Source organism: Phaseolus vulgaris, chromosome 9 (assembly GCF_051622355.1).
Source record: "Phaseolus vulgaris cultivar YP4 chromosome 9, ASM5162235v1, whole genome shotgun sequence".
NCBI lineage: Eukaryota > Viridiplantae > Streptophyta > Magnoliopsida > Fabales > Fabaceae > Phaseolus > Phaseolus vulgaris.
The window spans coordinates 30,894,056-30,911,315 of record NC_143506.1 but is presented as its reverse complement, the minus strand read 5'-3'; the positions used below and the strand labels follow the sequence as shown (position 1 = coordinate 30,911,315).

The window sequence follows — 17,260 nt, the reverse complement described above, 5'->3', positions numbered from 1 at the left end:
CTATATATTATATAATTATGAATGATATAAATTGATAATAAAGATTTATATGCACAAATATATTTCAGGTTTTTTTTTTAGCAAAAAGATATTTTTCATGACTAGTTCAAAAAGATTTGTTCCTTATTTTTATAATCATACTAAAAATTTAAACAATAAGTTTGAGTTTTTAGAAAATTAATGTGTTTTTCCTTTTTAAAATTGTGTTAAAATCATGTTAGAATTGTCAGAAATCTAACAATTTTTTTTTTAATTAGACAATTCACTGATATGTGTCCTACAAGTATCTTTTGAGTATCGATGTTTGATACGTGTGTCCAATTTAAGATAAGTGTCCGAGTCTCGTAGCTTTTGTTTTGAATTTTAAATAAGCGACTAATAAGAAGATGAAGAATTGCAGAGTGAAGATTGCTAACAAGCACTGAGTTTATCATTCCCAATATTAAAAATTGATAACTTGGATAAGTGCACACTGACCAGCTAAAATTACATACAATGTCAACAGTGCAGAAGAATTCCACTTCATTTCCCTCAGCAAAATTGTGTCTAAGCTGAAGTGGAAACAATTCTACAATTACCAATTATAGTAAATGCATTCGCTCAACATAAGAGTGGTTCAACCATTGACTAAGAGGCTCCCCACATCCTACAAAACAGCCTGAATTTCCATTTTCAGTGAAAAATGGGAAACTGAAGAGATTCAGCAGTTCATGCACTGTCTGTCTCACAAGAGAAGAACCTGTCACCCTACTCCTTCGACCCCATCCAGTGATGATATCTATCCTGTTAGGGCCAACCCCAGATGTCAGCATCTTCTGGCGAAACGAAGCAAGGGTCCTAGACAATGCTGTTACAGCAGTTCCATCAGACATGACATGAAGATTTATAAGCCAATAACAAGAGCTTTTCTCCTTCACAGCATCAGGATACACATTTTTTTGAGCAGCCACCTCCCAAACTGAACCAGCCTCCTCCTTCAGCCCAGATTTGTGAAGAAAGTCCACCACTGCATCCACAAGCCCTCTTTTGCCTTCTCTATCCTCAGAATGCATAAGGTCTAGGAATCTGCTCACATGATCCCGCACGTTTTGACCATCAGGTCCAGCTGCTGGCATGGACTGTAAGAATGTATGTGCTGGATGGCCAGTAACTGCCATAAGCTCACGACAAAAACACATATCATACATCGATTGTGCCTCCGTACAACAACTTAGAAGTAGAGTGTAAGTCTGCAAAGAGGGGTTTAAGCCAAGAGCCACCATGTTTTGGAGAAGATTGTATGCATCTGGTAATCGATGCACCCTTAGGAATGCACTCAGAAGTGAATTGCAAGTTGGTACATTTGGAAGCAAACCTGCTCTCACCATGGCCTGATACCATTCCCAAGCCTTCTCAACATTACCAGCCTTTCCCCACAGATCTATCAGAAGACCATACACGGGTTCATCAGGAATCCAATTGTTCTGTTTCATCTTAATGAAAACTGCTTCTGCCTCCTCAAGATACCCACAGTGACCGAGTACCTCCATTACAATGCTGTAAGTAACTTTGTCAGGTTTAAATCCTGCATTCTGCATGTCACGGTATAGTTTCAATGCTGTCTGATAGTTCCTTGCTTTAGCTTGTAAAGCAATCAAGATATTGTAAGTGACAATATTAGGAACACAACCCTGCTCAACCATTTCACAAAATAGCCTATGAGCAGCAGACAAGTTACCAGATTTTCCAAGGCAGTTGATCATGACACTGTATGTAAATGTGTCAGGAGAAAGGCCAACTTCTTGCATTCTTTCATACATAGACATAGCCACATCAAGAAATCCAGCTTTTGCATGGATATCTATGAGTGTGCAGTAAGTAACACGATCTGGTTCACATCCCATCTTCTGCATTTGGTTGAACACATTCAGTGCCTCCCTTAGGTAGTTTGCACGGCCATAGCTGTGAATTAGACGGTTGTAAGTAACAACATTAGGCTGGCATCCATCCTTGACCATCTGCTCTAGCAATTTGTTAATAGCACCAAACTCTCTTGCCCGGCCCAGGATACCAACCATGGTGGTGTAAGTATGCCCATCATGCCAGAAGCCCGGTTGTAGCTTTAGCCAGTAAAAGAAGCTTAGAGCAACAGAATGATCTTGAAGTTGCTTTAGGATCTGGTTAGCTTGGTATGCATCAATTGAAAAATTCAGGTTACAAAGAGCCTTCTCCGTAGCAGGACCCCACTTTAACTGTCTCAGCATATCTTTAACCATATCCACAACATGCCCAGAATTAGTAAAATGCCTGTTTGATGGAGCAATTCCTGCTGCCATATTCACATTCCTTGTGTATTTACAGAAACTTTCCTTGAATGACCCTGCCATCTGTGGATTTGAACTTGGCATATTAGAACCAAAATTTGTCACAAAGCGGTTTGGACGAGTTCTTGTTCTCTGTGGCAAGGCTCTGCGATCATGGCTATTTACTGGAATATTTGGAGCTTCCCCTGACTTCTCTATCCCTGGAGAAGCAACAGGCTTAAAGCCTTTAGCTAAATTTGATTTATCACCTTTTCCCTTTGCCCCATGATGATTATTCGTAGGTTTTGATGGCCCGGGATGAGTAGAGACAGGTGGTTTGGGATGAACGGCAGTAAAACTCTCCTTTCTAATTTGCTTCACATTGGAAGATCTAATGCTGGGTAGGGCTCTGCCAGGATCAACCATATAATTCTTAGAGTAGTTTAGTATTCCCATGCCATCTGACAAAGGAAACTTATAATTAACTACATCAGAAATAAAATTAACAGCAGCAATACCGGCCCTATAAAACTGGTCAGCATTAACAGAAGACGAATGAGCAACATGGTCCTGAACACCATCAACAACACAAGCGTATGTCACAGAGTCCGGCCTACTCGGTGCAAACGAAGTAGACCGAATTTGTTGTACACAACCAGATTGACCAACATCCCCAGCCTTGTGAGAAGCAGGCCCATTTGCCAAGCTTCCCGAGACCAGTGTTCCTACAACTTGAGATGTGGTTTTGGATACTAAGGAAGAAGGTTTCTGAACAACCAAATCTTCACTATTTTTTCTCTGCTGTCCTCTTGAGATACATGTTTCATCCTCAGGGCAAGTGCATGAATTGCCATCAGCTCCATTACATCGCGAACCCCCAAGCAAAAAACTCCTAGCATTACTCGAAAGGGTACTGATCTGCTTTGCTCTTAACATATTCTGCCAACAAAACTCAACATGTCATCATAACAAAACCAAAACGAAAAAAAAAAATTGAAAGTAGAATCACATGACAGCAAACAAACAAACAAAATAACAACCACAGCAAAATGCGAAATGCAGGTCCCATAGCCCCAACTATAACAACATACACCTAATTATCACTGTTTCAATACTAAATAATGTCCAATAAACAAAATTGAAATAACATGGTCAAAACATGCATTTTTACAGAAGAAAACGTTGCGGCAATTCCATTTGACCCAGAAAGACACTAACAAGGGGCAAGGGTAAGCATAGTCGTTAAAGTTTTAAAGCAATTGAAAGGAAAAACCTGTGATTTAGAAAAAAAAACAAAACATGAAACATGCGATGGTTCCGAACGAAGGAAGACATATGCAAGGCGTTGCGGGAGTGAAGAGAGGTACCTGCATGATTGAATGGTGCTATGGAAGCATAGAAGGGGTTGAGAAGGTGGAGGAAAGGGTGGCGGCTGGTATGGTTTGTGTTGTGTGTGGCGTTGAAGGGTAGACTTTTCCAAACAACTTGGGGCAGAAGCTAATGTATCCATATGAGCTGAGGTGTGCCCTCATCTCACGCACCCGACCCGACCCGCTTCAACCGGTTTCACCCACCCGCATACTCAACTTTTTTTCTATATTTAATTACTATTTTATATGTAATAATATTTATTTACGACTTTTTTAATATATATTAAAATTATTTCATACTATGCAATTGCTGACTCATTAATTTGGCCTCAAACAATTCAGATTAAACTTAAATGGAGCCATAATAACCAACTCTTCGTAAATTTCATTTCCTTTTTACTTTTAATTTTCTGTGTTCTGGTGTGAGAAGACGCGTGTGCTTGCTCACCACGCTCACGCGTGATCGACACGAAGAACACGTAGCTCATTTGTTAGTCTTTCGAATTAGCGAAAGAACATATATTTTAAATTATTTGGCCTGATTAGTAGTTTTCTTTTATTTATTCTACGGATAAATATTTATTTTATATAATTTGAATGTATATTAAATAATCATTTTTAATATATAAAATATGAAAATAGATGGTAAAGAAAAGTGTGTGATGTAGATTGATTTCTTCAAAACACAAATAAATGAAGGGAACTACTATTGATGAACGGAAGTATACAAAATGTTACAATAAATTGAGTTAATATTTTCAAGTTTTTTAACCAAAGATTTGATAGTGATAAAAGAATAATTTTTTGGATAAATGTCAAAATCTAAGCTTTTAAAAATAGGATAACGATATATCACTTTATGGAGTAAATTATAATCATCAATTTAAAATAGAAATCGAATATATCATATATCTTTTCGAATTAGTAACTCTTAATAAGGGTTTATGAAAACAAATACTGAGGATATTATACGTGTGAAAAAACACATCCCTCAAATATTATAAACTTCACATCTATAGTTATGACTAATGAAACATACTTGTGTATATTATCACCATCTTTATGTATCATCTTTATATTTCATGATTTTTTTTTTAGTTTTATATTAATTATTGATAGTATCATGCAGTTTGTATTAATGTTGATAATATTATGGATGAAACATTTCTGAGATTACCGGGTAGGATTTGAGTTAGAATAGAATTTTTTTATTCTTATCTAATATTTTTTTTATTGATAATAAATAAATAAATAAATATGAATTACTTTAAGGGTTGTCCTTGTACATAATAACAACTTCTAACTTAACCCAGAGAAAGTCACCCGATGTATTAAGTAAATATCTCATAAGATTATCCTAATACAAACCATCGGGTCTATGCACCAATTAGAAAAGGAAAAAAACGCATACTATGACTTGGATGAAACCCACGACCAAGTCTTTAATTGGATTAATGCGAAAGCTTGTAGTACATCTACTACTTTTCCTTTAAAGATAACCTTATTTTTGTGCCTCCATACCTCATTAACTACTGTGATCCAAATCCCTTCTCGAACTTCATCCATCGAAGTCGGCGCGTTGCTCATTGAAAAGTTTAACAATGGAACATTATGAAACACATTCAGTCAAACACAACAATAGTTCCACAATAACCAAAATCTACAGTAATATTTTAGTTTTAGATTTTTATTGAATCTTTTAATTATTTTTTCTCTTTTATTTGTATTCAGTTTATATATGTTGCCACTTTTTGTATCGTAAGAGATTTTTTAAATTCTAGTTTTAAGAGATTTATTATATGTACTTCAGTAGTGTTTGGATCATCAGTATAAGGTACACTGAGATTCTTGTACTCACAATTTTGAATTTGCCCATTAATTAATTTGAATTATTTTCTTAAAAGCATCGTCTAGATTTTTCATTAGAATTTTTGTTTAGATATTTCATTAGAATTTTTGGTTTTAATATTTGATTTTTCAATTCAAAGTAGCATATATTTCTCTACTCTAAGTTTTTCTTGATTATGGCCTCTAGATTATAGTTTCTTGATCTTCTTTTCCATATTTTATGTGTTGCCAATCGTTTGGTGAGAATTATGTGAAACTATCTTAAAAGAGATTAGTATTTTCAAATTCGACATTTCCGAAGTTAGTGTCGTATTTTTTGTCACTATTCTGAAATTTTGTGGTGGTGCAATCAGTAATTGGTGTTTTTTCTGTTTCCACCACTCCAATAATGTTTTGTAACGCGTTGTTTTATTCCGTGTTACAATTGTCCATTCGAAATCTTACACGAGAGGCGCATTCCGTGTTTGGCAATTTCATTGTTTGATTTCGTTTTAAATAAATATTAATGAATAGTTGAAGCGTGATGCATTGAATTTGAAGTATGTGATATGCATGATGAAGCGCGAAACGAGTTTATTCAAGCGTATACTGAATCAGTGGCACACAGTGCAATTCATGATTCGTGAGGCAGTTGATTGCGAGCAAGTGATTGAAGTGGTGATTCGAAGATTGTTCATTCAGTTGGATTCAGTGTGCTTGTTCGGTGCAAATCCGTTCTTTCGCGTGGCGTGAATAATTGCTCATACGTGCGATTTTCATGAGATTAGATAGAACTGATTCATACACAAGGAGCTGGTTTAACTCGAGCGCTGCAATGTGTGAAACTCATTAATTTGGAGTGGAGAAGAAGTTCACGCACAAGACCAAGGAGGCTCTCGTGAGCGGTGAGCAACCACCACGCGTAGTTCAAGTTTACTCCTCTCTACCTCGTGGCTTCTCTACTCTCCGACAAGAGAGAAGTGGGCTCGTGCGGTGAGGGCAGTGCTCAATCAACCACTGAAGAGCCTTCTATCGCAGTCTCCTCCTTCGGCTGACGTTTCGGTGCGTACGAACCTCATCAAAGTCATCTGCAAAGCACATGATCAAGATGTATTAACCTTTTTTTTTTAGTAATTACACGTTGATTTCAAAATCGTTGTCTATTAGCAAGTAATAAACCCTAAACCCTAAACCCTCTATTGGAGTATAGACGACATTTGTTCTAGAACCGTTGTCTATAAGTCACATATAGAAAAAAAAAATTAAAAATAAATAAAAACAACACCAACCTCAAGGTTGGCAACGATGGTGAAGGACAGGGCATCGACAATGGTGGAGGAAAAGCGGAGTGCAAGAACCTTAACCAATGAACCAATGGAAGAATAGGAAATGAACCAATGGAAGAATGGAGGAAAAATAAGATGAGGGTAGGAAGAACTTACAAAGGCAACGACGGCGACGGTAGAGGGAAAGTGGAGCGCGGTGGTGGAACAATGAACAAGAACCTTAAACAATGAACAGGTGGAAGAATGGAGGAATAATAAACAATGAGAGTAGGAAGAACATACAAAGGTAATGAGTGAAGAGAACGTTCAAAAGATTTGAAGAGAGAGAGCAAAGAAGAAAAAAAAATGCAGAGAACGAAAGCGCAAGTGGTGCAGAGTATCGAATTAGGGTAATAATGAGGGTATAGACAGCGGTTGTAAGAGGAAACACTATCTATTTAAATCACAGAGGGAACCACTGTCTATTCCTTTAGTGATTTAAATAGACAATGGTTCCTCTTTCAAATGTTGTCTATATACCTGTTTTAATTTCAAAAATGTCACCGCATTTTGATAAACGGTGTTTGGTAGCGAAATGTTGTATATTAGCTGTCAGAAATAAGTGTTTTCGCATTAGTGACGACGTGTGGCAACACGCATCAGCCAGCTCATCCTCGACCTTCAAGAAGATTTTCACATCACGAAGTTGCTCAAGGAAGCTAACGTGGCAACATCGAAGGTCACCTAGTGTAATTTCATGGAGTTGCGATCCTAACTTCTTCTCCAGCACGTCTCTCTGCATGCGTTGGAGATATTGTCAATAAAAGCAAATGGTGCATTTGCTAGAAGCATGAATATTGTTGTTCAATGGACCTGTTTTAAGCAGTTGAAACAATTGTTTTTGAATTGTTGAATCAACTCTATAAATTCATTTTGGAACTAGCATTGGTAATTCACATGCAGTTTTAAAGAATTTTATCAAACGAATAGTAGGTGATATCTTGATTTCAATCAACGATTGCATCTGGTGGTTTAATCATCTAGTAATTCAAGTTAGAGTAGTTAAATCAATCAATGCAAAAGTGTAAGGCAAAAACGAGGTTAAATCAACCAATGCATAAGTGTAAGGCAAAAATGAGGTTATGTATTAAAGGTTATAGACAGAAAGCTTTTGAAAGGAAGTTAAAATCAATTGTGTCTTTTCTAATTTTTAGTTGTTTCTCTTTAAACAGGTGTAAAACCTTTATTTTGTTTTTTCTGATTCTAGTCTTTATTGATTGACTTTTTTATTTTTCATTCTTTCTCTTTAGCTAGACTCTAGAATGTGTGTACTGTTTGTATATTTTCAAAAAATCTACTTTGATTTCAATAGAAAAATAGAAAATATATTAATTCTCATATATTTTTTGCCTTCCTTTTTTATCATTTTGTCCTGGTTGAATATAAGTCAATCCAGGAGGAGCAACCATGTACACATTGTTCAAATTTCCCTCTAAAAAGACATTGTTTATGTATAACTGTTTAAATTCCCAATTACAAATAGAAGTTAGAGAAAGAAGCAACCTTATGGTGGTCATCTTTGCTATTGGGGAAAAATTATCAAGGTAGTCAATTCATTTTGTTTATGTGTGTCCCTTTGTCACATGCCTTGCTTTATACCTTTCAATTGTCCCATTAGTTTTATATTTTATTTTGAATACCCATTTGCAACCTATGGTAGCTTTGTCCTCAGGCAGAGTAGTCTCCCAAGTTTAATTTGACTCCAAAGGAGATATCTCACATTGTGTAGCTTTTCTCCAACAGTCAAGTTTAAAATCCACCTCCTAACAAAGTTTTCTGTGAAAAAAAAAATCTATTATTTATGATTCTTGTTAATTTTCTTACTTGGATTATGTGTTTTCTGAAATATCGTAGTTTTGTCATATCATTCATATCATTAGAAGACATTTGTAGAGAATTGGTCTAAAATATACTTATACGAAAGTGGTTATCAAATACAAAGTCTTTAACAAAGAAAGATATTTATGTTTTTTTTCAGTAAAAATTAAATTAATTAAAGGGAACACTTTAGGGGTATTCCAACCCTTATATTAATGCTAAAACAAATCACAAGAAAACATCCAAAAGCATCTCAACAAATTGAAAAACTTATAAGAATCAATATTTTTCAGAGCAGCGCAACTCTGCATTTTTCAGCACTATAGAAAAACAAAAGAAAACATATTATGCAGCAAATCTGCATATTTCCAGCACAATATACTTTAAATTGTTTTCCTTACAAATACACTCCCAAAACCATTCCCATAAAAACCTCTAATGTTGGTCAAATATCCCTTCAAAATTGCTAAGACAATCTGCATTGTCTTCACTTGCACTAGCATCAACTATTTTTGCTGCAAAAGGTATCTCATTCTACACTTGCCAGGAAAAGCTTTACTCTGCTTTTGCCTTGTTGCTTCCATCCTAAAATTTGCAGATCCCATAGTCCTTCTGTTGTCTCCTGCATCATCTTTGGTCTCTTTTCGTTGCATCCTTTTTCAACCAAATGATATTTGTTTTCCACAACTGTGTCGCCATCACAGGGAGCTTTAATACACTAGTGATGCTACACCACAAAATGCACATAGAATAAAAAAATTCCATGTCTCTCAGTCAACACAAGAAAATGGAAAATAAACCCTTGGATTGTATAAAAACCTAGTAACATATTTACACCTAAGTTTATGTGAGTTTTTTTTTTGTTGGCTTTTGTGAGTCGCATTGATTTTGTTTTTAATAGTGTTTAGGAAATAGGGCACAGATGATTTAACGTGTTGCATATTTGACCTTATACTCCTCCTAATAGAAATAAAAATAGAGAGAAATTTGGGGAAAAAATTGAATTACTATAGACAATAGAAAAAGGTGATGGGTTGCAGAGGAGAGGAAAACATTCTTCTCTTTTAGAATCTCATTGCACTTCAAAGATCTACACCATTGAAGAGTATGGTGAAAAGAAGAAGAAAAGGAGTATGGTGAAATAACAGAAAGTTTAATAGAATTTTTAAGTTTTTTTTAAAGCTAATATGACGTCTACTAGTTTGAAAAAAAATAAGTTTTTACAAATTATGTGGAAGGATATATAAGGAATCGATACAAAGAATTATTTTTATATATCATGAAATACGTTTAGTTTTTTTTAGGATATTATACTATAATTAAATCAATTAAATAAATACGAAAGCATTTGTTGTCATTTATCAATGAAATAGACCATCACACTTATAACACTAATTTCTAATATTGATATTCAATTTACCAATAAACTTTATCAACGAATAGATATTTGTTATCATTTACCGACAAATAAGGACATCACTTCCATAATACTTATTTTTTATATTGACGTTCAATTTACCAACGAATTTTATCTACAAATAGACACTAGAATTATAAAATTTATGTTTTTTGCCATCCGTAAGTAAAAATTTTAGATAATCGCATTTTATTGATAGATTTTTATTTGTCGATAATTATCCGTCTGTAAATTGATTATTTTTTACAGTGTACAAATAGAAACAAAATTCTTTTGTAGGAAGGGTATGCCTTATGAATCTGATCATTTCATCGTTACTTGTATTCTTTCTATTGTCTCAAAAAAAATTGATTAGAATGGCTAGGAAGATGAAAAATATTCATATTAGGTTCTTATCGAGGAGCAATAAACATGAAGATTGTTTGGATAAGTTGAGAAGATATATGTTGTCTTAAGAGTAAAGACATGAACATTTGAGTAAGTGTTCAACTTGACACTAAAAAATAGATGTTTTGCTTAATATGGGATTTTGGATAGAAGATAGATGAGAATGGAACCTAAAATAAAGTAGAAATTTGCTTAAAATAAACACATGATAAAATTTCTATAAATTAACTTATATATAATTTAATTTTAAACTTAAAGAAAAATCTACATTTCAAATTTTTCGTTATTTTTTTTTTGTCTTCTCTAAAAAATTGAAAGAATTGTGTTTAATATTTTTTCAAACAAGTGGATTCCATTATAAATATATCATCTCATCAATTCAATATAACGGATAAAATCTTTTTATTATTCATTTCCCCTAATGTTTCTAACATTCATGCTCTTTTCTAAATGAATAGCAATAAAATCACAAATAAGAAATTGCATGTACATGATAAGTTGATTAGATGACATCGTGTAAATTTATATAAAACACTACAATTTGAATTTAAGAATTATATTTATAGAAAAAAATATTGCAAGTATAATATAAGATTGATGAACTTTACTATTTTCTCTATACATATCTCTTGAAGAGCCATTGTTAACATATTATATTCTATTCTTGGCTTTTCAGCATACCAACAAAACAAAATTTAAAAGCTAGACTTTGGTTCCCAATTCATTTTGCGCCTTGAATGACTCATCTATTTATAGAAATTTTTATAAAACTTCCTTATGAATTCAATTCTAACTCCATTCATAACACTTTTTTTAGAATTAAAAAAATCATCAAGATTAGCTCTACCCATATTTATAAGTTAATCATTTTCATCAACGTGTATAGAATATTTCTGTATTTTGAAATATAACAAACCTTTATTTGTTAATTATTAACTTCATTTAAATTGTTTCAAATCAAATGTTTTTGTTTTTATTTTATTTTAAAGAGTCAATACTTAGAAGCAATAGAAACTTCTAACCACTTGTACAATTTTTGAAACAAACACCCCTTCTAGAATAAAGACTTAGATAATTAGAAAACTAATTATCACGGTGGACTTGCTTTCTGTCTCAAATTATATATTGGTTTATTAATGTGTTAATTAGCATGCCATAATTATACATCATTTATAATTAATTTTCCATTTTAATAATCTTTACAATGAAACTCTTTTTTTAGACACTTAAACGGAACTTATTCTTAAAAACAAAAAATCATGTTCCCAGATTAAGTACAGTTTAAGGTGTATAGATGTTATCTGAAGTAAATAAAAATATATGTAGATTTTTTTTAATACGTGTTTTTCACTCCTTTTACCTTTGTTTGGTTTCAACGTTAATCATACTCTATTAACAAGAAGAAGGGAAACTTTATTCAAGTTTCATCATTTCTCATTATGCAACTAAACGTAAAAAGATAGAAACAAGGAGAAAACAAACATGCCCTGTGCCAAATGGTAATATGAATTAATTTATTGCCCGTAATTTGAGGATTAATTTGAAGACTGTTAAGTTATTATAGCCTTTCCATAAAGATGAATTATTCACTCTTTGTTTTTGTTTCTAATATAAATTTATATTTTTTTTATATTTATGATAAAAAAATTATTGAAATAAGTATTTATCAATATCTTTTTAAGTAATAAATAGATTTTGGTCGGTACATAATATAGTTGATCATGACTCATTTCAACATTTTTCTTAATACAAATATATTTAAAGTCTAAATTTTGGATTATAGATGAAAATTAATTTTGTAAAAATATAAAAATAAAAAATATATTTAATATTTGATGTTTTAACAATTCCATGTATATGTATATAATTAATAATTTTTTATGATAATATAATAATAACAACATTTGAATGAAAGTAATTGATTGGGTGATTAATATTAATTAATTAGCGAGAATCATCGTTATTCTATTTTTTCGTTGTTGAAAAAAGTGATCATGATTTGTTGACAAGGGAATAGAGAATCTTAAGATGATAACTTAATATCCTATTTCCATTGCTTTTTAGATGCAAAATTGAACTTTAGGACTTCAACTCTCCTTGTTGACCAATTCATGCTTTCCCAACGCAAACGCCAAATACAAATTTTCAAACTAAGTGCTTTTTTCCTTTCACACGTTCGCTTTTCAATAATCCAGATAAAATGTTCCAATTATAAACATGAATTTTCAAAACAATCTAGAGAATGAAAATGAATGAATATAAACATAAAATATAATTTTTTTTTATTCATCAAACATAAAAAGAAGAAGAAATATTAAGTTTCAGTGAAAGAAATGACACATGTATGGTAAAACTTGTCTTGTTATTCTTGAATAAGATGTTGGATCCAATTATTTTGGTACTAGTGAGTGAATATGGTATAGTGATAACAATTATTACTTTGAAACAATTTTTAATATATTTTCATCTCAATGTTTAACTTATTTCTTTAAATTTATAGACACTATGAAAATTTATATTAATCATATTTTGTTTAGGAAAGGCTATATTATTACTCCAAAATTGCAGTGCCTATTATTTCTTCTCACACCCTCTCTTTTTTATTTTTGATTGTTCTATTTTTCATTCTAGACCCATTTTATTCCTTTTTTTTTTACAATACTTAAATGGTATTCCTACTTCCAAAAATAATTTACAACTATTATATTATTATATTATGCTATTCCACATATATCACAAACATATTTCTTAATTAAATTAAATATTTAGTCATAATCTAAATCTAAATTTAATTAATGTAATACCCCAAAAATACATATAACTATTTTAAGAGAAATTCTACATGTTTTTATACAAGCTTATAGTTTTTTCAAAACATTCCTAATACATGATTAGGACTTATACAAATACAAATATTTACAATTCAAAGCTAAAAACTTTCTAATTTTATTGATGAACTAAAGTCTTTCAAGCTCTCTTGCACTTGTATGATTATCTGCTCGTGTACATAATAAAATTTTATACTATACCTAATTCAATCAAAAGAGCAAACCAAATTACATAAACCAAATTCTCAATTATTCAATATTCTTCAAATCCCTACACAAACAATGCTACACCTCCAGGATATTTAACAAACAAAATAAGAATTGATTCCTTCCGGAAGATCTGTATTAAGTAAGTCCTACCAGAGACTAATACTTTATCAAATACCCAAGACTTAGATTACTAGCGAAGAGAAAAGATTATGATAAGTTCAATACAACCCAAGTCGTGCATCTCATATGTCACGGTATGTACGAACTCACTCATCAGCTTCTCATAACTTGATATCTTAGTTAGTCTATATAACTTAGATCATCAATAAAATTAGAATATCTCTATTCACAAAGGATTGATAAGATTGCATGTAGACAGATTTTATATTTTATGATATCCAACAATAAGTCATTCCTTCTTCCACTTAATGCTTATTAGTTGTTTCTCTTTTCTCCATATATATATATATATATATATATATATATATATATATATATATATATATATATATTCTGAATAAAATTAATGGTTTTGCTTTGTTTTCCATCTCTTCTTCTTGTCATAGAGAATAATAGTGCATGTATTCCATTTTGAAATATGATAAACCTCTTTCATGCTATTTTGAAATATATACCACTCATAACTCGTATAACAACAATTTACAATAAAACCAAAATAGGGATCCAACTTGAGTATTCTATATGCAATAACAATTGAAATTTCACAAATTAGCAATGCTATTTTGTCTTAATATATGATGACAGCAACTTAATTGCCCTGATCCAATAAATAGGCAAAAACTACCAAGTATAGAAAATGCACACAATTTAAAAAGTTACATGTATATTTAGAAAGAAAAAAATTGTACTATTGCATTTTATGAGCCTTTCAACTAGGTCCATTGGGTAAGACAGGGCAAGTAAAACAAGCTTTGCTTTTTAGGCTGCAATTTGAGGAGCTCCATTCACCCCTACATCATACACAAATTATGTGTTTTAGGATTAGGGTTTGGACAACCCCATGCATATGTTAACAATTAATGACTAATAACTCAGCAAAATATCCTTGCATAAGAATAATTGACAACCTCTTATCACGATATTTGTATGAGGGTGTGTTTGAGTGTTTGAATTTAGAAGAAAAAGAGCATAAAAATGAAAAAAAAAAAGTTTTGTTGGTTTCAAACTCAAGTTGGAATCATAGGTTAAGATAAATGAATTGAAAAAAAAGGCAATGATGAAAATGGTGAAGTGAAAGATGACCAAAAGGAACAATGAAAAATGGAGGATGAAACAAAGCATTTGGCATGAAAGTATTGTTTTGGTGTGCCGTACCAGGCATTAGCTGGACCATATACGATGCCGTATTGGATGCCTTCAGCTACATTGCAAATGGGTCCAATCTCCGACAATCGTACAATCGAATTGTTATGCATTATTTTGCTCTAAATTAAAATTCATAATATTCTTTGTAATTTATACATACTTTCACTAGTTATAAAAATAATATTTCGAGTCTATCCTAACGAGTGTTTGTTGGATTTATCGTGTCACCTGCTATCAGACCGCTATTGGGACGGGATGTGTTGGAGATCCCACATCGACTAGATATTAGAGTTTTTCATAGTATATAAATGGGTGCAAACCTCATCTCATTGAATCGATTTTATGGGGTTGAGTTAGATTTAAAATTTACTTTGTAATAATATCACTAGTAGTTTCTGAAAAAAAAAGTCTTCATCTATACTAGTTTTTAATAATTTTTTAACTTTTAATGCATGGAAATTTTGACCTATTCAACTATGTTTACTCTAATAGTTAGGTTCAATTGCATTGGATTGAGAAAGATACTAGTCATGTGATTGGAGGGTGGTACAAGTCCATGTAATTGTGGTTGATTTTTATTTTTTTTAATTTATTGATATGTTTTTAGCAAATTTAGTTGTTAAAATTTAATCATTTTCTATAATAGGAGACATTTGTAATTTATTAATTTTATTCGACATTTTGAGTTAGTTTCTGAAACAATTCATACTGTCCAAAATAATCCTTCAAATAAAAACTAACATATTATTTTAGTTATATTATTAATGTTTCTTAAATTCTAAAAAACACTATATCACATTTCTTATATAATTTGAATGAACTAGTAAATTAAGGTGAATGTAATAAAATAAAACCCTATTATATTAAAAAATTAGAATATAGTATAATGTTTTGGTTGGGCTATTAAGTCAAAATATTCCTAATGTAACCCATCCACCGTTCAACCACTTCAACAATCTGAAAGAGCATTTCTTTTCCCACCTTTTTTTCTATTTTTTTTTTCACTTTTAGATATATATAAATTTTAATATGTAAATGAAAATGGTCAAAGGTCAACATTATTGGTGGGCATTGAGGCGTTGTCGTTTTATTGCTGTCAGCCTAAGACCTTCCTCGTGGAAAGATAGGCCTTTAATTTTATCCATTTTTCAAGGTTGTTGCCATAGTCAGCATAATATTTAATGCACAAAATTACAAAAAAAAGTATGTTTATTTTTTAAACACATTAATTAACTCAATAACATAAATATTTTTAAGTCAATTTTCATATAGCTTCTAAATTTATTATCATAAAAAGTTAATACTTCTGAATAGTATGTCAATTTATAATTAAATACCTCGTCTTTTTTTATTTTTTAAAATATTTTTTTAATGTAATTTTAAATAAGTTGTATATTATACTTCTTTCCCCTTTTCATATTTACTTCCATTTAATGTTGTTGTAACTTTTACTGAATGGAAATAAGAGCATAATTAGAAGAAAAATTGTTATCTTTAATTTAGAAAGTAACAGATAAAAAATATTTTTTATCAAAAATAAAAATTATGAAAAAGAGAGAATAATAATATAAAATTCATTAATTTATTTTTCAATCACTAAATTATTTTAGTATGTATTTATATTTTAAGTGATTGTAAATACTTAATTCTTTTTATATCTTTAGTGTACTTACTTGTAAGAATTATAACATCTCACCTTATGCAGATGAACTAAAGAAAATAAAATAAGAATTAGTAGTGATATAATGGTTAGGTGCTTTAATAATTTAGGTGTTTTATAATAGTGTGTTCTTATGTAAAATATCTTATATAATTACAAACATAAATTGTCAATAATGGGCAATGCATCAATAATTCATTTCTTTATAGATTTTCATTAAAAATAGTTTAAAAGCAACATTGGACTCTCTTTTTTAAAACTATTTTCAGATAAAAGTGTAAATTTAAATTACAGTTCCATGCTTAAGTTTTTTACATAATGTATTCACAGAATATTTTAAATTAAGAGAATTAGTGGACCATTTTAACACATGTTCATGATTTAAAAAATATAAAAAGTTTAAGTATTTTAAAATCAAATGAAAGAACAATATTTAAAATAACTAAAATTAAATGAAAATTTAATAAACAGAAAAAGTACATCATAAATATATTATTTTTAGAAAAAATTATAATTTTCTCAAATTATTTTCAAAGATGAGAAGTTAATTTGAAATAGAAGTTTCTTTTTTCATGTTTAGCTAAGAGCAGAACTTTTATTACTTGTACAGTTGTGCTATAAATGTATAGCAAAGAAAATGAAGACTATTAAATATGACACAGCCAAAAGTACGAGACATAGTAGATCGTTTGTCGCCATCCAAAGGTCTAATGATTTATTTTTTTCCAAAATATATTTTAACATATATATTATTCTTTTTCTAAATAATTTAAGAGAGAAAAATTGGTAAAATACATGATCGTAACATAT

The 17,260-nt window shown here is 31.0% G+C and overlaps 1 protein-coding gene across 1 annotated transcript; it reads right to left on the bottom strand.

The window, feature by feature from the left end:
- Positions 1-402: 402 nt before the first annotated feature.
- On the bottom strand, positions 403-3,876 carry LOC137820532 (pentatricopeptide repeat-containing protein At1g18900). The gene is made up of 2 exons (XM_068624667.2): positions 3,650-3,876; positions 403-3,221 (listed from the first exon to the last, which is right to left on the bottom strand). The coding sequence occupies exons 1-2, from the start codon at positions 3,653-3,655 to the stop codon at positions 582-584; spliced, it is 2,646 nt and encodes an 881-aa protein (XP_068480768.1). The 5' UTR covers positions 3,656-3,876; the 3' UTR covers positions 403-581.
- Positions 3,877-17,260: the final 13,384 nt, after the last annotated feature.